The 24,559-nt window shown below is 40.2% G+C and overlaps 1 protein-coding gene across 2 annotated transcripts in view; it reads left to right on the forward strand.

The window, feature by feature from the left end:
- The window catches only part of SCUBE1 (signal peptide, CUB domain and EGF like domain containing 1), a 194,734-nt gene that overhangs the window by 45,896 nt on the left and 124,279 nt on the right, over nt 1–24,559 (forward strand). For both annotated transcript variants that reach the window (XM_032106283.1, XM_032106284.1), the window contains exon 4: nt 5,714–5,848. In XM_032106283.1, coding sequence (XP_031962174.1) covers nt 5,714–5,848 — 135 coding nt within the window. The remainder of the gene's footprint in view (nt 1–5,713; nt 5,849–24,559) is intronic.

Raw genomic sequence — 24,559 nt, forward strand, 5'->3', positions numbered from 1 at the left:
ACTTAGGCCCAGCTTTTAAATTTTTGGTGAAGTCTGATTTCAGATCTGCTGGAGATACAAATGCTGTATACCTAGGTTGCGATGTCTCTTGCTTCTAATATTTCTCCCTGCATGCTCATATAAAGTCAGTCTAGGGAAGATGGTTGGCAGCTCTTTCAAGTAGCAGTGATTCTTGTTTCCATGGCCCCTCAGCTGCTGCAAGGGTTCACCCTCCCTACCTTCACAACATGTCGCTGCTTGTAGGAGCGTTCCAGCAGGAGCACCTGCCTGCAACCTCTGATCTGATACCACTCCTACATGCCAGATTTGCACTTTGGGCTTACATGGGTATCTTGAGATCCCATCTTCCAAGACACCCACTCTAACAGAGCATCATGGTACTTGGAGGGTTAGAGAAGTGAGAAGAGTGTGTTCCAAATGCTGCTGTCATTAAAGGTTAACTTGTAGAAATGAACACATTTTGTTTTAAACATGATACACTGAAGTCATTTGAATTGTTTCTGTAATTATCTTATTTGTATATTGCTGTGCTTCAGGGTTCAGAATAGATGAGAGAGACAGTACGAGGCTAAGGGGGATTTGTAAGATCAACAAAAATGCAGAAAGGGCAAGTAGTGAATGAATATTTACTCTTTCTCACAATAGTGGAATCTGGGGGCATTCATCCAGACTATGAAGCAGCATCTTAGAAATAAACAAAAGTATGTCTTTTTTATAAAACTTATAATAAAATTAAATCTCTTAGTTCAATTGGAGAAGTAATTGCCCCATCGTGTTGGGCTCATTCGAGATTAGAGAAATCCATACAGGACAGAACCAGCAGGACAATGGTCTAGGAAGTGATTTAGGAAAGTTGATAGGTATGAAAGTGATGGCTGAAACCTGGAAGAACATTCCTGCAATTGTTCTGTCCCATCTCTATAGTCTTCTCCTGAATAGCAACTACAGGAAAATGTCAGAGATGCTGGGCTAAATGTTACTTTGGTATAACTATGACTGTAGTAAATCCAGGAATATGATTTTTTTTTATTTTAATTAGACTTTCAGCCAGCTTTCTGAGTAGAAATATTCAGAATATAGTGATTTTAAAATTCCTTACATTTTCTGAGCGTGTGGTTGCTAATCATTTCCCCTACAAGTGAAAATATCCTAAGTGGTGTTTTGTTGCTAGCATTTGAGAAAAGTCTGCAGTATTGCTATCAGTGCTTCATCTCTGTCATGATGTTCTGCACTGGTAAAATAGGTATCTTAAGAGGTATCTTCCAAAAGTTTCAAAGAGTAGCTTAGAGAAAAAAAAAATAGCAGGATCAGCTCTTTGGATCATGAGTCAAAGTCCTGTCTTTAGAAGTCTCGGTGCTACAGTAAGTACATTTTACTATGGTTCCCAAATGCTTTGGAGATTTTGAAGACTCAGATTTCTGGGGGACCTAAGTGTTTATGAAAATGCTGACATGAAAGAGAAATATCAGAAGGAAGGAAGAGAAGATCAGTGGAGGAAGCAAACAGTGGACATACTGTTCTTGGCATTGACTCTGTGTAGTGTTTCCACTTCTGTGTCTTCCTGCTCGTGGTTTTGGTTTCAGGTACCCTTAGCAGACCTTTCTCCCCTCCACAGTATCCAAACAGGACACTTTGCTGGAAGATCTTCTTCCAGCCAAGGGAAGGCCAAAAGCTGCAGGAAGCTCTATGCCACATCAGGGTAAAACACCAGTGAAGTTAATTTGAAAAATTCATCAGATAAATTAAATGAGAAACTGAAAACATTTGTTTATTTAATATATAAAACATTCATCTTTATCAACTGTAATATTTCCTACCCTTTGATACTGTTCCACACTACCACTCTCCGGAGGATCTCATCTTACTAAGGTACAGAACACGAGTTTGATTATATGAAGGCAATGGGCCAAAAAGCTAGAGGTCTTATGCAAATTGAGATCTGCATTCATTTGCATAATGCTTCTGATATATAGATATAGATTTAGCTATATATGTATGCATTTATGCAGCCATTATCTCTCTGTCTCTGTTGAAAGATCCTCCTTCTTTCCCAGCCTTTCCCTGAGCTGGCTCTGGCCCTGGTCCTGGTTGTCCTTGAGGAGGAGTGGCCACTCTGCAGTCCAGGCACTCCTCTCTCTGCAAACATAGGCTTGTCACTGGTCTAAATTCTGTAGCAGCAATTCTGACATTTGTGCTGGTTGTCTTCTTAGCTGTTTATTTGTGCTGGTAAGGAGCAGGTAAGAGCTGTGGAAACTGAGATAATTTTAGGTGCCTCCAGCAGCAGTTGTCTTTGGCAAACAGAATCACAGGACAGTTCTTTGTGACAAGCATTATGGAAAATGGCTTATGGACATGTATCCACACTCTACTAGTTTTTCATCCTCTTTTTGAGGATGAGGGTTGGAGCAGCCATGTGGAGTATCCATCTGAGCTCAGCTCAGGTGAGAATCTTTTTCCTTTCTTTTGTGAGTTTGGATTGTAAGGACTTCCTGAAGTCTTGCTGCAGCTTCCACCATCAGTGGGGTTTTGAGACTCAGCTCTCCTGTAAGCACTGGGTAGTGTACTTTAGGAATCAGCACACACACTGTCAGGTGGTGAGGCCAAGCTGAAACTTCGTCAGATGAGGAGGCTAGGAAATGGATTTGACTTTCCATACACCAGTTTAAAGGAATGGTGTCTTGCCCCTGCTACCTTGAGGCTGCCATCCTCAGAGAGACAATCTGGTCCTGAAAGATCAGTGGTACCTGATTTTGTGTAAAAGTTTATGAAAGAGCACCTGTCTATTTGTTCTAAAAGAAGAGGAAAAGTCTGTTTTAGTAAGAATAGAGTAATAAACCAAGCAAGCTTTGTATTTTTGCTCAGTCAATTTAAAAGTTTTTTAAAATGGGTTTGGCTGGGGCTTAGACTAGATGTTTGAGTGAAGGGATTTTATGCTGTAAGTGACTTTTTTCAAATCTCTGGCGTTAGGCCCTGGGGTGCAGATGTAAACTGTCACACAGAGTTGGCACCAATCAGAGCTCCTGAGAATCTACCCTCAGTTTTTCCAAAACAGTCAACAGCCATGTTTGACATTTAGAGAGCCACCAAAACCGGAGCTAAAAAAGCTTTATCGAAAACCTTACTGCTTATTTTGGTGTTTATGTGGAACTTAACCTCTAGAAAATCTGGTCCAAAATGCAGTCTCATCCATGCTGTGCTACCGATGTTTTCACATTCAGGTGGATAACTTGAGCTGCATTGAATGAGAATTGGGCAATGAAAGAAAGAAAGAAATAGGCCCTTGGGCGGGTATTTCATTTGTGAGCTTTGAAAAAAATTCAGAAACATTAAGGAATTACTCTGCCAGATCTACAAAAGCTTGAGCTTCTTGGAATCAATGGAGTTCTCTTGCATAGCTTCAGAAGACTATTTCATGCTGTTCTCTAAACTGGGTTACTAATAAACTGATAGGCTGATCATAAAGTGACTTTATTGGAAGGAAAGTTTACCAAGTGAATAATTCAGTAAATATTTTCCAGGCATCCACATCCAATAGATTGCTCAGTATGGTGAACAGTAAGCAATATTGCCTTTTAAGACTGCAGTAATACAAAGTGCTCCAAAAAGCCTGACCTTGGTAGGACTCAGACCTGAGGAAAGAACATGTAAATCCTGCACCATCAGGCCAAGATCCATTGCAAGGCATGAGGTATAGAGATAGAGTAGTCCTGTCTGTTTCCTTTCTTCAAGTCCTTCTCATAAATGCATATTAAAATAAGTCTGAGGCAAGTAATTGAACACAGTTGGAAGAAACTCCTCATAGAAAAGCTTTTTAAAGAGTTTTGATTGTAATAATTTTATGCTAGCTTATGAATTTGGGACTTGGTGGTAAATTGATCTGTCTCTTTATGGAAGTCGTAAATCATTAGCATTTGCTATCAAGAGCAGGAAAAAATGTTTATAAATCATTGCATTCATTTCAGATTATTCATCAGAGTTGAGAGGCAACTGTTTGAGTTACTTTGTGATACCATAAACAGAGCTCTGGGAAGACCGCATACTTTGTAGCATAATTTGGGGTTTGTGCATGTACCAGCTGAGACTTTCCTTCAGTAAGTGTTCAGCTAATTTTCCAGAGGGGAGAATCTAGATTCCAGGGTGCTGTTCTGAAGGATCAAGTCTGAGTTGGCACTAAGGCATCATTGTGCAGCAAGGCCTGCTGACTCACAGAGGAAGGGTCTAACCAAGATGTCTTCTTTATCCTCCTTCTTGTGTAGCAGTAGGCAAAGAAAGTCTTCTCTTCCCCTTTTCCTACACACTCCCAGAATCTCTGATGGGGTTGTGAAAATGTTCAGATCTGGAAAAGAGTAAGAACTGAGGGCAGGGAGGATTTTGATACAGAAAATCTGAGTCAACAGTGCTTAACATTTCCTGGTAAATAAAAAAAAAGAGGACTGTCTACACACTTGCATTGTAGTTCAAGACAGAATGACACTGCGTGGTTTCCCTGGTGCTGCTGTAATTACTCCAGAGCTTTTTTCTCTGTGAGAAAGAGCCACAACTGCTGTTACACGAAGGCAGCACAAACAGCGATAGCCAGCTCAGCCAAGCTCACAGCCAGCCTGGACTCAGAGCTTCCTGGCCTTGCCTGCAAGTGTACCAGCAAAAGCACTTGGGTTTACCTCAGTGTGTTGTGGCCAGTCCTGGAGGAATTAATTTCTGCAGGAGGTGTTCCAGCTCTTTGGAGGTTTGGAGTGTTGTGGATAATTTAGCTTTGTTGTGGGTTTTTTGCCACTTCCAAAAACAAAATGAAAGCAAAACACACACCAACTCCATTGCTGACGTGTTGGCGCATACTGTGAAATAACTGGCTGAAGAGTCTTCATTAAAAAGGAAAACATGGAATTTTCAAGTGGCAAGAAAAAAGCAAAAAAATATATATGATTCACTTTCATGAGCTAAACAGGAGAGTCGCAAAGTTGAATGTGGGTCAGATACCTAATAGTGGCAGTGGTTTCCCGATGCTGATGCATACATCTGTGTTAAATACTACAGCACAAAAACAGTTATGCCAAAGAGAAGTGATGGGGGATAGGCCCTTAAAACAGCCAGTAGCTAACGCTGCTTTTGTGGTTTTATATATTTGCCTATTAAAATGACAATAAAGACATGGAACTTTTAGATTTAAGAAGCCTTCTTTTCACTAAACAACATTAAACAAACTGACAAAGTAGGGGGTTATGACTCCAGTAATTGAAACATGCTGTTCTGTCCAAGACCAGAACTCTATAAAGGCTCTTTTCACCCTGTAATGCCCTTTGTGTTTGCCTGCTACCCCTGCTAGAAATTACTGTAGACCTGAAGTATGTCTTTCCAAGTGGAGTGGGAATGACAGAGTGCAACAGCACACTTGGCAGATGGGGTCACAGCCTTTTTAGGTTGTTCATGTTCATTGTGCATTGGAAATCAATTTGCAGCTCAGAATACACGAAGACATGGGTGGATTCCTCTCCCCACTATTTGGGGGTTTGTTTTGGGTTTTTTTTCATGTTAACTTTAAGCCCAGGATGCAGGGAAAATAATTAGAGGGATTAATTTGGATTAACTGATTTGGGTAGTCTTCATTAGCTTAATTTGCAGTGTGCCTTCCTTACAGTGTGGATTCCTCACTCTTCTAGATTTATATTCTGAATCTGTACATTATCTTGCATTTCTTTTTCCTTCTGTCTTCTAGATGTTGATGAGTGTCTGGATAACAATGGAGGGTGCCAGCAGATTTGTGTAAATACTATGGGCAGCTACGAATGCCAGTGCAAAGAGGGCTTTTTTCTGAGTGATAACCAGCACACCTGCATTCATCGCTCCATTGGTAAGTTTTCAGCGTGTAAAATGTGCTCTTTAGAATAACCGTGTTCAAGCAGAAAAGCTGAAACAGTTTGGGGTTTGTTGGGTTGTGTTTTTTTAATCTCTATCATTTTACTGGTTGGTTGGAGTTGATTGATTCCTCTGCTACCCAAACTTGTAGCAGAGTCGTAAATAAGACAAAGAAACAGGCTTTGGTTTGACACACAAGTTAAACTTGGTTTGCACAGCAGACTCTTTGGGCAGGCAGAGACAGATTTTCAAATGGTTACTTTCTGCTTCTGAGTTTCCAGGACTTAAAAATTTCTCATCTGTTTATTGGATAATAGTGCACCTGTGTTTCACCTTTGAAAGCATGGGGTCTTAAATCGAAATGAACAGCTCATTACTTCTGTAAATTACACAGCTTCTGGGGATTTTTGCCAGTCATGTAGCTCATTACTTCATTGCAGACTGATCATGGTTGATATTATATTGACACAGGATTTTTTTTTTGGTTCACTACCCTGTCCTAGGGTGGATTAAAAAATTGTTTCTCTGTTGCCTATGCACTAGCAATAGAAATAAGGAATCCCTGCAGAACTGGGGTCCTTGTCTGCTGCTGTTCTGGACTAGAATAAGCAGCTCTCCCTTTTCTATAGATGTCAGACATGGAAGACAAGTTTGAGTGGAAAGGGAGAAAAGAAAACAACATAGCTATAAATCTTTGCAATTAAGTGGACTCTTTCAGTGTTCATTCAGGCTTCTGTGACCCTGGCAGCAGTGGGAATATATGCTGGCAAACTCATTTACCAATAAGCAACACAGAATGACAAAGTAGCAAGATGAGACTGGTGATCAACAATGTAAGCATGCTGTATATTTCAAAACAGCCACACAAATGCTTCTGAACTATTTTAAGTGACTAATGCTGACCCAAAAATCATACTTGAACACAGAGTATTAATTTAGTCACTCTGTTGACAAGAAAGCAAAACGTCGTAGTGCAGCATCTCAAAAATGTAAGCGTGTTTTTGGCACTGTGTGTCTGCTTAAACACAGTGGTAAAGACAGTGGTGATTTTGATTTTCAGAATCCTGAAACTATGGGATATATTGACAGGTCCACTTTTTAGCATGATAATATTAAGTATTTTGATTATGACAAGAGTATGCAGTTAAGCTACATGAATCAGTGCATTTTTGAGGTTGTTATCTAATAGGTTTTTAGTCATTCTTTTTAACTTAAATTGTCCAGATTTCTGTCCAGCGTAAACTAACCCTGACACAAAGATATCCAACAGAGCAAGGAATAGTAGCTGCAGGCTTAATGAAAAGCACTTGCAGAGTACTGTGCTACAATCATTATTTCAATTTGCACATTATAAAAATTCCCAGCTGTAATAAAAAAAGAATTTGGTTATTTGAGATGGAAACTAATGAAATAAATGAAAAATGAGACTCTAAAGGCAAAAGTTTATTCTAAGGAATAGTTTTAGTGGGGGAAAAGAGTATGTTTTTATGGCAAAGAGGATTCCTAGCTTGTCAAAAGGACTAGGGGAGTGGATTTTTACACTGATTGCTGTGTGCATATAATAAATATGCATGGAAAATATATTTGCGTTAACTTGTTTACAAAGAAAATGTCATAGAAGACATGGATGTTTAATTTGAAGCAATATCTTAAAATTGTTTGAGATCTGACAAAACCCAAGCAAACTACCAGATAGACCAGTGGGGGTTGCAGAGTGTTTTATGAACAAATGGTTTGCAGCCTTTCAAAAGTAAAGTGTCAATTTACAATAACAGCAAACATTACACTGTAATGTTTCATGTGTCATGATCCCCCACAGAAATGCATCAGGTGGGTATGCTGGAGCAAGGAACTGAGACTAAATGATCTCTTTCACTTGTCAGAGGTGACTGAACTGCAGACAGTAAACATGCGTGGTGAGGAAGCAAATGGCTTTTTAAATATCTCTGTTTACTTGCTTTCATAGGTCTCACTTGTAAACTCTGCTACAGAAACTGTTGGAACACAAAAATACACATCAACATATTTAGCCAGAATGGTGGCTGGGGTTATATAACATATATATTACCTCTGTTGGTAAACAAGGCTGGAGTGGACAAAGGCACACCACGCAGCCAGCACTGCCATCCATACACAAAGGCACTGACTTGCCAAAGCCCTTTAGCAAGTTTGTTGACTTTGTGCATAATAAGATCCATTCGTTGCCGTGTGGGTGCATTTCTATCTCTGTAAAATGCACGTGCAGTCACAGAATGTTGGTGTCCTCAACATTACCTAAAGTCTCTCCAAGGACTCAGCTGGTCTAAAACCATCACCCACAAGGCTCTTCATGTAGTTTGCTGCCAGCTTTTCCCTCCTGTTTTCAAATGCCTTGGGAAAAAAGGGAGCAGCACCTCAAGGTGCTTAGAACATAACTGGAGTTGGGATGAGTTCAGATGGGAGGGAGCAGCACCAAGCCCAAGGATGCCTCCAGGCCCAGCTCACCTGCCTCAGACACCAGCAGGGCTGGTGCTGATCGCATGCTTGGAGCTCACCAGCACATTCAAGTAATGTGATGGTTTCACAGTTGAAAAAGGGCTTTGGGTATTGGGAGTTGAGCAGAGGAAGGAATACATCCCTTTTTGCACTCACCAGGCAGAGGAATGGTGTCTTCCGATAAGAGGTATCCTCCTTAAAATTGTTGGCTGCTGTGTGAATTTTCTCAGCTTCCAGAGATGCACTGTGCTTGTCCCAGAGTTTTTGGGGTGTTTTGTGTCACCGTGCTCCTACCCACAAGTTGTGGTTAAAAGCCATATTGGAGTTCATGATAGGGGCTTGTGTTCTTGTTTCCCAAAAGGCATGTTTGCTTGCCATCCAAAGTGTTATTATTTCTTGTAGACAAGAAAGGTTAATTATCCACAGAGAAACAATAATTTTATACTAGTGGGAGGCCAGGCTGACATTAAAGTCAGAGCAAACCTTGGTGTCCCAGCATTTGCTTTGTTTCACTGTCTTCATTACAGGCCTACTGATTTCTTATGTTTAGTCCTAGTGTCTTTTGGGAGGATGTTATGCCCAGTACAACTTACCTCATTTATTTTTGCATAAAACTTGATTTCACTTTGGTGAGTCAGATTTCAGTGCTAGCTTACTCAGAATAATGATGGCAACAACAGGGAGAGAGAATGGGAGGGAAAATAGATTGTAAAAGTTATGTAGAATTTAATAGTTGTTTATCTTTGTGCATCTTAATTGCATTAGTAGGTATGAACACTGGGGATTATACCAGAGACAAGGTTGTGTTTGTTTCCTCATGACTTAAACAGAAACCTGAATAAAACAGCTGTTACTGTATCATCTCCAGCTCCAGAGGGAGCATGTGTTTAATAAATGTGGAGATTACTGTCGTACACTACAGCTGTGACTGAGTCAGGTTAGTGGGTTACAGCACGTTTTCACTGAATTTGATGATAAACCAAAAGCTCTAATTCAACAAAGCCTTGGGGCAGATCCTTAAAGTCCTAATTTAGGAAAGCTGGTTAAAAATCTAAATTGGGCTTAAAATGTATCAAAGTAGACAGAGTGCCTATAGATAGACAAACCACATAGACAGAGAGACAGAGTGCCTGTATCTCCACTGAGGCTCAGAATGAACACAGTGAAGGATAGGGTACATCCCATTTGCATTGCAATTTACAAAAGGTATTGTGGGCAGGAGCCCTGGCTACAAACTGCCTCACCTACCCAAATTCCCAGCTGAGTCCCACCTCCAGGGGCAAGTCTCCTAAAGCACAAAGGTTTTTTGCCTACAAGCAGCATACTTCAAGAGCTCTGTGGCTTGGAAGACTTCAGCCCCACTAGATTCCATCCCCTACATGTCTACATCTAGCATAGTTATATTAATGTTCTTATGTCTAATCATTATTCATTGCCAATGTTTTTATACAGCAAGTACCAAGTAAACTGAAAAGGCAAGTGAATTATGAGTGGTAATTACATGTGGAGATGAGAAGAGGTGGAGAAGTACCAGGCTATAGAAGGCTGAAATCATGGTGGCCTTATCAAATGGTGAAAAAGCTTTTTACACAGTTGCCACTGTCATTTTCAAGCCTGTTAAAAAAACACTTAGCAAGGAAATGCTTTTTCACCTCCCCTTATCCCATTAGCCTTATGTTGTTAGCAGTGCTAGGGAATTTGACATAAAGTCAAGCTACCACAACTTAGCAAGGTTCTCAAAACCAGCTTGTCTCTCTCTGTATGAAAAGTGTGTAGCTTTAGTCCCAGAGGAAATGTGCTAAGCCACATTGTCTTGCACTTGCTGAGCAGACCTGTGGAATGGCTTACCATGCTCGTGCTGATATACAGAAACTTGTTACACTTGATTATGTGTTAAACCCTAGCTAATTTTGCAGTAGTAGCACAGGAGTCCATTGGTCAGCTGACATCAAACTACTGAGTTTCTTCTCCTTCTGAGGATTATAAAGCCACCTTTGTTCAATTTTTTTCCTTCCTATTTTCCATGATTTATTTTTATTCTTCATGTGTTTTCTTAGTTCAGTGCAATTTTGTAGTGGTAGAATAATGTGTTAGGACTCCTCGGGAGGAAGCGCTGTCCCCAGTCACCAAAGGAAGTGTTACATTTGGGATTCTGGGATTCTTTATTCCCATCTCTGGTGCTGATCCCTTGTGGGACTCTGGGCAAGAAAGTTATTGCGACTCAGAATTTCTGCAAAGTACTTTAGAGGAAAGAGGTGTTTATCCTACAGAAAGCACAGTAATCTATTCATATTTAAATTCACATGGAAGGGTGACTTTAAATAACTAAGTGTTGCCAGCACTGTTCCAGACTTTATGAAGTACGAGTTTCTCATCTCAACTATGAAAGCTCTTCCATGATGATGTAACCAGTTAAATTACTCCACTATCTGAACATGCTTCACCATGGCTACCCTGAGTGCAGGCGTCCCCTTCACAGAACAATCCTATTTGTCTTTTTTAATTGGAATCCTAATATGACTGTAAAGGAATATATGTAAAGCAAATTTTAAGGAAGTCATTTCATAGATAAAATAATAAGAAAACTTTTCAGGCAGCAGCAGTTTTATGTGGAAAAACATAGTGCGATCTTGGAAGCCTTTTCCTAAAACTGCACACATTATGACCTAGGGGTAATAGAAACTTGTCTCTTCATATATTCCCATGATACATTTAGAATAAAAGATTCAATTTATTATCTTTCACAGAATATAGGAGATATAGATACAGAAAAGCTATTTTAAATTTCACTGTGCCCTGTTAGAAATGTATGACTTTTTAAAACTGTGTATAACCCACAAAAATTGCTGTACTTTCATTTCCAGGGTTCTTATTTGCTCCAGCAGCCTGTCTGAAGGGCACCTTGCATTTTCTTTCTCTATTCCTCTGGAATAGAAAGAGTTTTTAGTTTGTCTGGAGGGAAGATGCAACAGGTGAAACTACCTATGGTTAAAAAGTAATTTCTGTTAGACCTGATCTCCCTCCTTTTGTGTATGAATGACTTACTGTGATTAGGACTAGTAAAATGACACTGGTGTAAAACCAGTTTATGTGTAATCTGACTTAGGTTCAGCTGTAAGGGGGAGCAGTAATCATCACAGAATTACAAAAACAGTCTTAGGTGAAAGTTTAGGGCTAGATGTGATAGTAAGAAGTCTCATAGAATCATAGAAGAGCCCAGGTTGGAAAGGACCTCCAGCCTTCTGTGGGAAAGGGAGCCTGGATGAAAATAGCAGGTGCCCTGTCTGGTCACATCCTGAAAACCACCATCAGTGGTGATGGTGACTCCACTCTGTCCCTGGGGATGTTGTTTCACTGAATGGTCATTCTCATTGTAAAAATTGTCTTTCTTAGGCCATAAAACCAATAAAACCTCGGCCAATGCAACTTGTAACCATTGCTCTTTATCTTTTCTCCTGGCTCCTTGTGCAAAGAGAGCCTCTGTCATCTTTGTAGCTGCCCTCTAAGCACTATTCAAATAAAACTAAGTCTGTCCAAATAAAACTGCAAAAGCAGAGTTTTAAGTATCAAAATTCTCAGTGCTATTTTGTTGATTTTTTTTTTCCCCCTTAGCTTTTCAGTTTAAGACCTTCAATAAATGTCAGCTTAAATGCTTAGGATGTCATAGAATTGGAGACAGAGGCATGCCACTTTTGGCTTACAAAAGTTTTAAATGCATCTGAAACCTGAGGCTGCAATCTTCCTTTTATATGTAAGAAAACTGAGGTGTAAATATTACAGTATTGTCTAAGACTGTGTCTGGACTGCAGGACAGATCCCATCCATTAGAGCAGCTGCAGTCCTGTTGCTCAGAGCAGTCCAGACGGAAACCAGGATGTGAGAAAATGTTATGTGACATGAAATCAAGATAGAGTTTCGGTATATCCCAAGCTGCAGAGTTAAATACAGCCAAGTAAGGTTGATTTCAGTCCTCTGTTGAGTTCCTAGGGACTAATTCAGACTTGTATCATACTTAAAATCAGCAAAATGTGACCAAGTCTCTGCACATTCTACCTTGGTTTTGTAGCTCACTTGCCTTCCAAAAGAAAAACCTTGTGTTTCAAAAGTTTTCTGGGACTTTGAATTAGTTTTAATTCAGAAGGAAAACCAAATTTTGTTGAGTAGTCAATACCTATTGTTGCTTTGCCTCAGCTGAGATTGCATGCCCTAGAAAACCAACAGTTAGGACGATACAATAGTGGTGAGTAAATTGAAACTCAAAGGAAAAGTCTCCCAACACACAGGAACAAGAGCAGGTGGCCAGACTTTGCCAAAATCAGGGGTTGAGTTCCAAGAGTGTTGTGCAGAAGCTGTCCTTCAACAGGTACCAGATTTAAGCATACTGATCAGAAGAGGCATATTTTTAAAAGAAATCAGAAAACAAAATAACGCTAAAAAAATCATAGCCTAGATGTGCTAGGAAACATCAGCTGGTAGGTAATCTAGATATAGTGCTTGAATAGTAGATGCACAGTTGAACATGACTGACTAAGTGATAAACTAGGACATGCAGATAATTTCTCAATGAGCAAGAATCTGAAATAGTTTAATGGTACAGTTGTTGTTTCTGTATGGCTCCATTGGCAATGCCTTTTGGTATGGAAAGGATGAAAACTAAAGGGGGAGAATTAAGCTGGAGGTGCAAAGAAGTATGCCTTGGAAAGAGCAGCTGTTTGAAACACCCTGCAGCAGCATGACAGCCAGCCAGCTTGCCAGGGGCAGCACACAATTTGTAAGTCAGATCAGAAATCTCTCCACACCTGTGTGACAGAAAGTGCAGCGAGCAGGCCGTAGCTCAGCAGCTGAGTGACTGGCAGTGCTGACAGGATGGGAAAACTATACGCACGAATGGGAAAACACACTGGAAAGTAGGACCTTAAAAAAAAACCTACAAGAGAAAATAGGCAAAAGGGGCTTTCACACTCAATCATTCAATAGCATTGGAAGTGAACCAATGTTCTGTTCATACTGTCTACTTTGGATATAGCAAGATTATACTAAATAAAAGAACTGACATGTTTTTTAAAGGCCTCTAGCATCCAGTTGTCTGAAACATCAGGTGAGAAAGATCTGGGAAGAATATTAAGCCAGAGCATACTGGAAAAAATCTTCCATTCACACATGAGCACAAAAAGTGGACTCTATTTTAAGTATACCATATGTTGTATTTGTCCTGTGTCTCTCTCTGAATGTAGGACCTGCTCTGAATACTGTGATGCTCAGCATCTTTCATACCTACTGTAGTCACTGTGGGTCTTTCCATGTGTGTCTTGTATTTTTCACTGTGCAGGGAAATCAGTCACAGACCATGTTGCAGGCACTGTTCCTCTTTTCTGCTATTCATGACAAATCTGAGATGTGATCCAGCAGGAACTCTAGAGACTGATGCTGTTTCTGGTTATAAACCAGTAGAAATTCAATATATGAATAGCAAATACCTGTTCATATAAACTGTTCGCCTCCTGCATGTGGTATGCATTTCATCAGGTCCATTAATTATTCAGTTCCATGTAATTATGTTTGAGGTTGCTCTGAGCTATTCTGAATTAATTTAGGAGTTAATGGAAACAAGAGGGGAGATGCATGCATTTAATAGTCATGTATATTTCAAGCCTAAGAATACTTGCATGCTTTGTTAAATTTCATATCTTAGAAGTCACTGCAAATGCTTCCGTAGCAGGAACTTTGTAGGAACACCCCATTTTTAAGAGGGGTGAAAAAGGAAGAAGGGAGTGAGACAAAGGTATGTCAGGCAAACAGAAAATAAGAGAAGGAGGAAGAGAAGCAGCCAGCCAAGTGGGAGAGGTGAAGAGGAGGAAAATAGAAAACTAAAAGAAGAGTGAGAAACAACATTAGGCAAAAATCCATACTTCTCTCTCCTTAATTCCCTGGCTCGCCAGTAACATTTCTGTTCAAAATCCACTCCCTCAGAGTTTTCATTTAGGTAACTTCTCTCTTGTATAAGCCACAGTATAGTCATAGAACAGTCATGGTAGCTGTGTCTTTGGAATGTTATTTTTTTCTCAGTGGAATGGATTGTGTGCTGAGGTTGCAAAACCAACCTGCAATCATGAGCAAGTCATCAGGATGATTCCCCTGCTTTGCTGCTCCCAGGATCCCAGAACTGCAGGAACAGGGAGGAGAGCATCATGTTGGAGTTAGTCTCTGAACTATGTTCATTATTGATAAAAGCATTGAGCTTGTGCTGTAAATCGATTAACCTGGGGTTTATGCATGATGCATAGTATGACTAATCATTTTCCAAAGGCTGTGCCTGATTTATTGGGGCTGAGAAGCTGCAAGTAATCTTTCTTCTCTTGTTTGGTCATAAAGCATTCACCCTGGGGTAAAAGAAACAGCACTTTTGGCCCCCTTTGATATGGAGTACCTTCTTTAAAAGTTCTCTGTGTTTATAGCTTGCTAAATCACTGCACATGCCATGTAAGCCCATATTATCCGCTTCGGTGCTGCAAGCGTTGTGTTGCACTGATGATTTACCAGAGCTGGCAGATTTTCTGCCTACACTTTATATGGGCAGAGGATGGAAAAATAGCTGCTATCTTCAATCCATATCAAACTGCAAAGCACTAGAAAGGCCAAAACTAAGAGCCTCCGTGCTAAAACATTAATTTTTAACAGAAATCCACATGATCAGTGTTGGCATTTCAGTATTTAGTGTAATGAGAATTGGTTATTTAAACTGACATTTCTTTGTAAGGCTACAAATGCCAAGATGGGGAAGGAGGGATGTAAATGTTCTTATGCTGTGTATTTCTTCTCCTTCTGCCTGCTTCAGAAGTGAACTTCTAGTTACTTGCTTTTCTAATCCCTAATTTGCTAAAGGATGTCCCAGGAGTTAACAAAAACTACCTCAGGACCCTACACCCCCTCTGAAAGATGAGCTGTTACACCATGAGCTGTAACTTATAGATACAGAGGACAGAAAAGTTAAATAATTTGCCTAGAGTTACACAGGAAGGCTGTAGAAATCACAAGAACTCTGCAGAAAACCTTTGAAGGGATCATTTGTCAGTGCATGCAGTTTAATTGATACTGTGTTGATTTCACCAAATCTGTTTTGTTAAGCTGAGTATCTGTTTTTATGTATGCTCCTACTATGAACAGAATGCAGATACCCCGAGCCCCATTCTGTTGGTCTGTTATTTAATGCCCTTCTTTCATCCTGGGTGCACTTTAACATCAATGATTGATGAATTACGTGAACATGTTTAGAGGTCAAAGTGTAGCACGGGGAGCCCGGTGGACAACAGTGCATTTCGCAAATCCTGTTCTCTCCCGCCTTTCGTTCCCACATTTTTGTTCTCTTTGTTCTCTATTGGCTCAGTGCTGTAAATTGAACAATTTCTGATGGTGCCAGGCAGCTTGACATCTCACTGAAATTCTGCACTGTGCCTTGGTACTGAGAAGGCAGCAGAATTGACATTGGAAATTGATAGGTTCTGAGAAGTGAGGAGGAATACAACCACCTGAAAATGTCAACAAAATGTTGTCAGCATTATTTTTTAAAGAAGTGTATTCTCTCGCTAAGCCAAATTTTGCTCTCTGAAGTAGCTGATTTTTCTGGAAATAATAATAATAATAATTATTATTATTATTATTATATATTTTTTTAAAAAAAAATTAAAAACCCAAGCTTCAAAACTCTGAAACCTTTAGATGTCCGTGGCACTGTGTGGAAGTGGTGTTTAGGCAGCCTCGTCTGCCTCCGTGGGTGGCTGTTGTATGGCACTGGATATCCATGAAGCCCCTCATCGGGAAGAGAGGCTGGTACAAGGAGCAGCTCAAACATGAAGCCTGATTTGCTGGGTGCAGGAGTGTGCTCCTGGTAGTGTCTCTGAATCCCGTTTCCTTTCACAGGTGAAATCTTTCAGTGTTGGGGAGCTTTGCAGGGAAAAACCAAGCAAAACAAAGCCAAAGGGTTCTGCCAGCTCTGCCGAAGGGCACATCCAAGCAGTGCTGGAGGTGAGACTGGCCTGCCTGGGCGGCAGCTGCTTGTCTGCCTGCTCTTCTCCACGACTGGGATTCTGCTCCTCACCTTTCCAGACAAAATGCTTTCAGAGCTCCCTCTAAGCTTCCCAGGAAAAGCTATCGTTTGGCCTAAGTGCCTACTTAGTGGATATTTAATTATTCTGCTCTAATTTGGGTCTGAAAAACATATTGTAAAAAAAAAAAAAAAAAAAACAACAAACCAAACCTGTAATGAGCTGTTTTAAAGCAGGATTTGTAGTTTCCTACTGTGTCTCACACTTGAATCCTGAGTAGTACATTTACCTGGAGATTTATTTTGAAAACGCTTTCTGTGTAGATCTAAACAGGACTTTTGAGCATTTCACATTAGTTCAAAATACCTTGTGGTGTTCAATCTTCCTAGAATTCCCAGAAGGAGATAGCAAGCTGCTATTGCTACGCTGTCTCTCAGAGAAGCTGACCACTTATTGGCCCAATGAACGCTGAATTAATCTGGAGGATTGACTATCAGGAGCCTGCCAAAATGCTCCATAAAACAGTCTCACAGCAAAGTAAAATGCTGGGAAAACAGTAAAATCAAAGAACACCACTTAAAATACTCAGTAATTAGATCCTTTAAAAGGATCTAAAGGATCCTCTCTGGTGGGAGCAGAAGAGCTCCTTTGTGGTTTTTATGTTGTTTTTGTTGGTTTTATGCAGCAGGGATATTTGGTGACTAAAGGAATTTTCCTGTTGTCCAGACTGTGGATTTGTTTTTTAACCGAGCTCTAGTGTATATGTAGTAGCACTTTTGAATGTCCATCAAACTCACTTCTTCCTAATAGCTGTCAAGTGCTTAAACACAAAATGTAGATAAATATGCCTCCATCTTATTTCTATGTCATTTGGTTAAATATTTTTGGGGTTGTTTTCTTTCTTCATTTCCTACAAAAACACCTGCAAAGGCCTCATTTTCTCTTAGTGTTTTTTATGACTCATTTCATGGAGCTACTTCTGAGGTGAGCTATACAATGTTGAGCTATCTCAAAAGCAACATCATGATCAGAAGTGTGGCTGTGTTGAAGGACATCCCATTTTTCCTGTTTCATATTTCTTCTCTCTTTGGACTTCCACAAGTCCTATTTACAGGCAGAAACAGGATTTCCTTGCTTTCCAATATGGCATGATGTCAGGAAAAACACTGCCTTTTTTTTCTGCTTATCTTGACCTCCAGTAAATACCACCCAAATTAAAATCCATGTTCAGTGTTTAGCTGATGCTTTTCATCAAAGTACAGAACTCAAATACATCTGCTTATCAAGAAGAATTCTATTTTTTTTTTGTGTTCACACAAGCACAGCAATATTGACTGCACTCTGTTTAGTCTTCTGCTGACTCTTGCAAATAGCTTGTACATTCCTGAGGATTTTCTTCACCTTTCTTTACTTAGATCATTAAAGCCAGGGATGGCTACAAACCCAATATGCTGCTAGCAGATCACATGCTTATTTCCATGAGCAGCTCTGCTAATGTATCACCGTCTTCACTCGTTCTATCTTTTCACCTCCTTGCTCTTTTTAAAAAATTGAGTACCAGTTACTGTATACATGGTGACTAGGATGAAATAATACAGCATTTCTAGCCTATGAAATCTGTAGAGGCCAAAGACTGGTCCAGTCACTGCTGTAGTGTTGTCTCTGAAGTGGAGATGAGATGCAAGCCTGATCAAACCGGTTTTGAAGTCCACAGACTCCCAGCAGTTTCAGTAGGACTTGAACTGGCATCATGAAACGGTGAACATCTGCCAACAACAGAGATTGAATCAGAAGGTGAAGCAAATCATCATTATTTCTCTGGGTTACACCATGGCTCAGGCAAAGAAAGTCAGGAATAACTGTACTACGGGTCACTTCCTGCAGAATAAATTAGCAAATCATTTCACTAAACTATAGGAGAGAAGTGACTCTAGGTGCTATGCAGAGCTGTGAGAGAGTAAAAAGCAAGAAAGAAACCAAGAGGTGCTAAGTAGATTAAAGGCAATTCAGCCCTTAAGAATATACTTGCAGAGCAATCACACAGCCTACTATTCCCAAATGCTACTAATGATTGTTATGGTAATAAGAGCAGACCTATAAACAGGTGATGCTCTTCACTCTGGCACAGAAGAGAGCTTCCCAGTGTTAGGGTGAGGAAACTATACTGCAGTACTAAATAAGCCTCAATGCACAGAAAAAGAGCAGTGATATGACAGTAACAGTGTGGCTTGTGTACACAGTGGATGTTTCTCACCCTGAATGTGCCAGCAGAGCATATAGAGTTCTGAGAGAAGCAGGTTCTTCCACTTTCACACCATTATTGCCCTGTAAACATTTCATTCATCTCTGAAGTACAACTCGCATATTAGACTTCCACTCATTGTGTTCTTGATAGCATTTGGTCTTAAATGGCTAATAACATAGGACTGCTATTTCAGGTGCCTCCACATGAAATCTGATGCTGAGTGCCCCAGAAAAAATTAACCATTTGTGACAGGAATGGAATCAAATTTGCTGCTTTGGGGAAGATGTATTTGCCTACGTATGCCTGCTGTGTGTCTGTGTTAGGTGCTGGTCTTAGCATTTGAACAGAGAGGCGAGAGGAGGAATGTAAATACTAGGGACAGTAAAAGCAGAAATTATAACTGTGCTTTAAAATGGTCCTTTTGGTAATATTCTTGTTCAGATAATAAAGGATTTTGTTCCCTAAGGTAACTGGAATATGTTTTTTGAGCGTCTTAATGGCGCCATCTGAGTGAATCTTGATAGCAGGTAACTTTTCTCAAATGGCAATATATTCATCATCTCCCTGCTACACCCATCCTTCCCGAGCAGCTCTCACTTCTCCCCTGACCTAGACCCTGCAGTGTCGACTTCCAGACTGTGAATCACTCATCTCTCTCCCTTGTGCCCCCACCAAATGTTATCATCACACCCGCTTGAACCCTGACATTTGATTTGTGTAAGCTATGATTGCTGCATGTCTCAGGCTGACATTTTATTCAGATTCCTCTTCTGAAGTAAACTCAGGGAAAACACAGCAACATATTTTGTTTCCACAGAGTGGCAAACAGTCTCACCATAAAAGCAAACCCAGTAAAAAGTTTGGAAGTTTTTTCATAGCTAAATAGCTCTTTCATATTGCAACTAGAAAACAACACGGGGTTTTTTTTTATTTTTGGCTTAGAAAACAATGTTATACCACCAATATATGTATATTTAAAATCTGTGTATACAAATACATGTACATTTTGTAAATACGTTTTCCTAAGCTATCCTTGAAAGTGGCTGCTGTGACCCCATTCCTTGCTTGCTATACCCAAGGGAGGCAGCATTGATTTTCTTCTCTGAGTTTTGCAGGCTTTAATGAAAGCAAGGGAGAGGCTTGTGCCTACATTGCAATTTACTTTAATGTATGGGCAGTCTTTCAGACCTTTGTTGTTGGGACTATTCATGCGCTTAAGTGTTTTGCTGGATTGAAGCCACAGAGCAGTTAGCAAATTAGTGCACATACCAGGGTATAGCATTCTATTCCTTCTTTCCAGACAGTTTGCATTTCCAGTATTTGTATAGGATATAGAGTGACAAGCAGCCCCTTTGCTTTATTTGTGAAGTTGTATGTCAAAAAATTGGATGTCTTCTCAGTAGTTAGTATTTCTACATCGCTTTCTGATAGATGATCTTCCCCTTTTCTTTCCATCTAAATTCCATTCCCTACAGAAAAAGTCTACATGGTGGCCATTGTTGCCATACTTTCTTATCTTCTGTGAAAGTAGCATTGTATGCGTGGTTTTTCCTCATGGAATGTTCCAGACAGAAACAAAATTTGGCTGCCAAGTAATTAGAGTGACAACAGGTATTCATTGCAGGCTGATAGAAACTTCTCTGAAAGCATTTGCCTAATTTTGTGCTTCCAGCTTGAAGTATGGGAGAGTAGTTGTGCATCTCCTTTGGAATGAAATGTTGACAGTGGCATTTGAATTGGAAAAACACGTGTTTCTATACAACTTATTAGGCAACAGATGTGTTCTCACTTTGCTAAATTATTTGTGAGCTCCTCTATTGATATTTCTTTAGTAGCAAATTGACCAGGTGAGCTGAGGATCTTCACTCTCTGGCCCTGCTTTTTGTGGCATGTGCTCTCAGTCACTAGCCCATTTATTCTACAGCTGTGTTAAGTCCTGCTTTCCACTTCAGATTAATATTTGGTGGCTTTCTCAGAGCAAGGTCATGCCCCAGTAGAGCCATAAGCACCAGGATTCTACCTTGCAGAAAGTGGGGCTGCTGGCTGCATCTTACCTTGCATGTTGACACTATTTCCTGGCATTCTAGGCCTTTTTCTGTCCTGCATTGTGATGCTGTCTCCATGCTTGGTTGCATTAACTTTTTATTCCTGTGTGGACTAGTAAACCAGAAGTTATTTTAAGGCATGGCTATGTATTGTTTTCTCATGGTGCAGCTTCTGAGGTGGTTACCTAATTTTTAACAGAGCACCTTTCATCCTGAAATATCCCAGGGTGCTTTAGAGGTGTGATCCTAGGACATCTCTGACCTCTGGACAGAGATGCTTGAATTTATGGGTAGTATGGGATGTACATACATCACACGCTGGGTTTTACTGGAACAACAAACTGTGATGCTCCCAGTAGTGATGAAACACTACAATCAAGTGAAGAGAATGAGGAACTAGGGCTTGTTTTCCCCTTCAGCACCTCCCTGAAGAACAACTGGAATTCATCAGGTGGAGGCACAAGCCTCCAAAACCAAAACAAGGTTTGTTGTTGTAGAGAGTGGAAATGCTGACATGCCACCAGGGTCAAAGAGTCAGCAGCAGGTGGACTTATTCCTTGAAGAGGGAGAAGCTTTGTGTAAGAGAGAAATAAGGAAAGAAGGGTTTGCAGAGAAAGCAAAGGTGCAAGTGGTAACTAGGTAAAGAGAAGAAAACTGGAGTGGTAACTTCCAAGGGACATTATGACAGAACAAATCTGGCAATGAAGTAGCTGTTGGCCAATATTATATTAATTTGGGAGCTGGACACAGGGATCCTGATTGTTTCTGTCCAACTAGAGATAAGTTATGGTTCTAGGATTAAGGAAGCTATCAAGAAAACCCAACAAAAAGAACACCACCTCAGGAAGATATAACTAGACTGGGATCAGAGAATGACCAAAGAGAATGGGATGAGTGATGTTAAAGAAATGGCAGGGGGAGGGGGAAGGAAAAATTCCAGATCCTTGCTTGGAAGTCTCCCTTGCATTATCTTCCCTTTCCCTACGTAAGAAGAGGCCAGTAGTTCCACTACCTCTGTGGGTTAGCATGTCCTTTTCTTCTGTACCCAAGGGCTCTGAGTAGAAGCTCCGCTGAGATGAGGCAATGAAGAGACAGGTTCTGGGCAGTGCACATACTTGAGCAGTTGAGCAAGAGACTCTCCATTGTACTAGAGGATACTTTAAAGAAAACACATCCAATTTTTCTATTTCTAGGGACCCACAAGATGCATCATATTACTTTGGTGAGCTCTCCTACCTTCACTGAGATACAGAAGGGAGTAACCTCTACCCTGGAAAGTTAGCATAAATCTCTTGGGAGAGGGATGAGTAGTTCAAAATTTTTCTTTTAAATTGCTGTAAACAGCCTCAGTAAAAAGTAATTAGTGGTAAATGTGTTGTTTTGTATGTAGTACAGTGCTCTGGGTTTGTTTAGCTACTGAAAAGTAAGTGGGAAGTGTGAAAGAAAACATATCTGGGCAGAGTGAAATCTATCTGTACTTATAGAAAGTGTACTGTCATTTGCTGATTCATAAGAGTATAAATCCCTTCACACACCAATTTCGTTCTGAGAGTCCCGGAGCTTTCTGAAGATATGCTGATGTTAAGCATGTAAGGAATAGGTGGTAGAGAGGAGTTACTATCTGACACAGTGTAAGCACAGTGCAACATTTGCACAATCATTAAACTCTGCATTGGATGGCTCATTTGCTAAGATAATTTTTGCTCCTCATGTTCTCAATGGGCCTTGGTTGGCAGTACCATTATGACCAACGGGTCTCAGGCTGACACAACTGGTGCCCTTTGGTTTTGAGTCTCTGCTTATAAGTAAATGGATTTATTCTGGGATTCTATGAGGGAAAAGCACTTCCTGCTGCTTTCCAACTCTATGGAAAACATAGTCATGCTGCATTTAGCTGTTCCTGCCAGAAGAATACAGTGACTGTGTGTAGCACCCTCCTGTGGTGTCTTGTGGCTTTTACTGCTACTTTCATTTTCTCTTCTGCTCTCTCTTTACCAAAGTTGGTGTCTTGATACTCACTAGTTGTAGCCAAGACTGAGGACAGAAAGGTATACCGTAATGAGCAATTCATGTGGTGCTGTCAGCTTTCCTCATGGGTCTTATTCTTATTTCTGGATACTACATCTTTTCCCAATTCTGCTTGAAATCATTATTTTAAAAATATTTCTTACTTTAATCTTTGGGTTTCTGAATGTATTTTGTCTCATGTTAAGAAGGTAATTGAAAGAATGAGAAATATTGGGAAAACATAACATGAGTAAGTGCCCTTCATCACATCTTTCAAAATCCCTCATTCTTATTTGCTGGTGGCATCCCTTTCCCTCCATTCTGACCCTTTGTCAGAGCAAGAAGTTGTTAGTCATGCTGAATTAAGTTTAAAGTTCTCATATGGAAGCACTCACCTGAATGGTTCCATTTACTCCAAGAATGAATGTTTGCAGGGTGCAGTTCAAGCAGCATTAGTCTGCTGTGATGCTGCTCCATTCCATACATGCTGCTGTATCCTAATCATCTTCATATGTAAACACTGCAGTATCACTCTGCATCATCAGTAGAAGTTATTTCTATTGCACAAAGCTTGTTTGTGTTCTCACGTTTTCCACGTGATGTGTGTACAGGATCTCATCATTCAATTCCCCTTCTTCCATTCACCTCCAGGAATGATGTGTCTCTGCCATAAACCAACTTTACCTCAGAATTACACCTCAATAAAGAAGTGATTTTTTTTCTAGTTAGGTCATTCACACTAAGGACTTTATAGTTCCTCTGAAGATGATGAGAAACTGGGTGTAGAAGTCTTTTAAGATAAGCATCAAAAATTTGATGGCACTTCAGTAGCAAGGCAATGCAGAAAATTGGGGTGACGTCTGATTGCCTAATCTAGGTAAAGCACTGCAGTTTTTGGCAGTGTGATACCAGCATTCTGAAGCGCTAGAGGTTTGGAGCCTGGGTGTGTCACCTCGCTCTAGTCCCACTGAAAGAGGACAAGAATTACTGCAGCCAGGCTTAGTGGCCATTCTCCTTTTTAGACACAAGGTATGGAAGTTGCTAACTGTGAACTTTGCTGTGTTAGGGTTTACTTGACAAGGAATGCAAAGGCTTCTTCAGCTGGGGATAGATCTGACCAATTAATATTTGACCAAAAGAAACTGCAGAGTGTCTGCATGCTGGTCAGAATCGTGTGTCCATCTGCATCATTTGCTGTGGATCACCATTAGTCCCACTTTCTCATGATGATATTTTTAGCAGCACAGCTGAAGTGCAGCAGAGATATAACAGACTGCTCCTGTTTAAGCCTTTGGTCACTTCAGGTGCAGAAGTTTTTTTATTATTATTTTTTCTTCCCCCTTTTTTTTAATGGATAAGGTCTGCTACCTCCATAATCAAAACAGACACTATTTCGTGTGGGTTTGGAAAACAGCCATACCAAAATTAGGTTGAACTGATAGGTTTTAGACTCTTATCTGTGAGAGAATGTTGCTCCTTTTGTACAATATTAAATCGCTGCTGCATGTCTCTGTAGAAACAAGAATGGTTAGATGGGTGATGGAAGATAGGCTGAGAGAAAAGCACTAATTAAATACTGTTTTGCAAAGCCCTCATTGAAATTCATAGCTTGGTACCTTTGGGGACTTGAAAGCAGGGGAGATGGAAAGATTTCAATTAAAAAGGTATTTGTATGGTTCTTTGTGAAGCCAATCATTGCCTTTTTAATATAAAGCATGTAAGTATCTAATACACTTTACAAACATCAAATATCTTGCCTTGAAACAATGAGTGTCTTAATAGGTCTCAGAGCAAGATACTTTGAAATAAAACAAAAATCCCATAGACGTAAATTTTTATTCAAATTAAGGCTCTGCAGGTTTTTGTTAGCACAATAGCAGTCTTACGTAATT

The sequence above is a fragment of the Corvus moneduloides genome, chromosome 4 (genome assembly GCF_009650955.1).
Source record: "Corvus moneduloides isolate bCorMon1 chromosome 4, bCorMon1.pri, whole genome shotgun sequence".
NCBI lineage: Eukaryota > Metazoa > Chordata > Aves > Passeriformes > Corvidae > Corvus > Corvus moneduloides.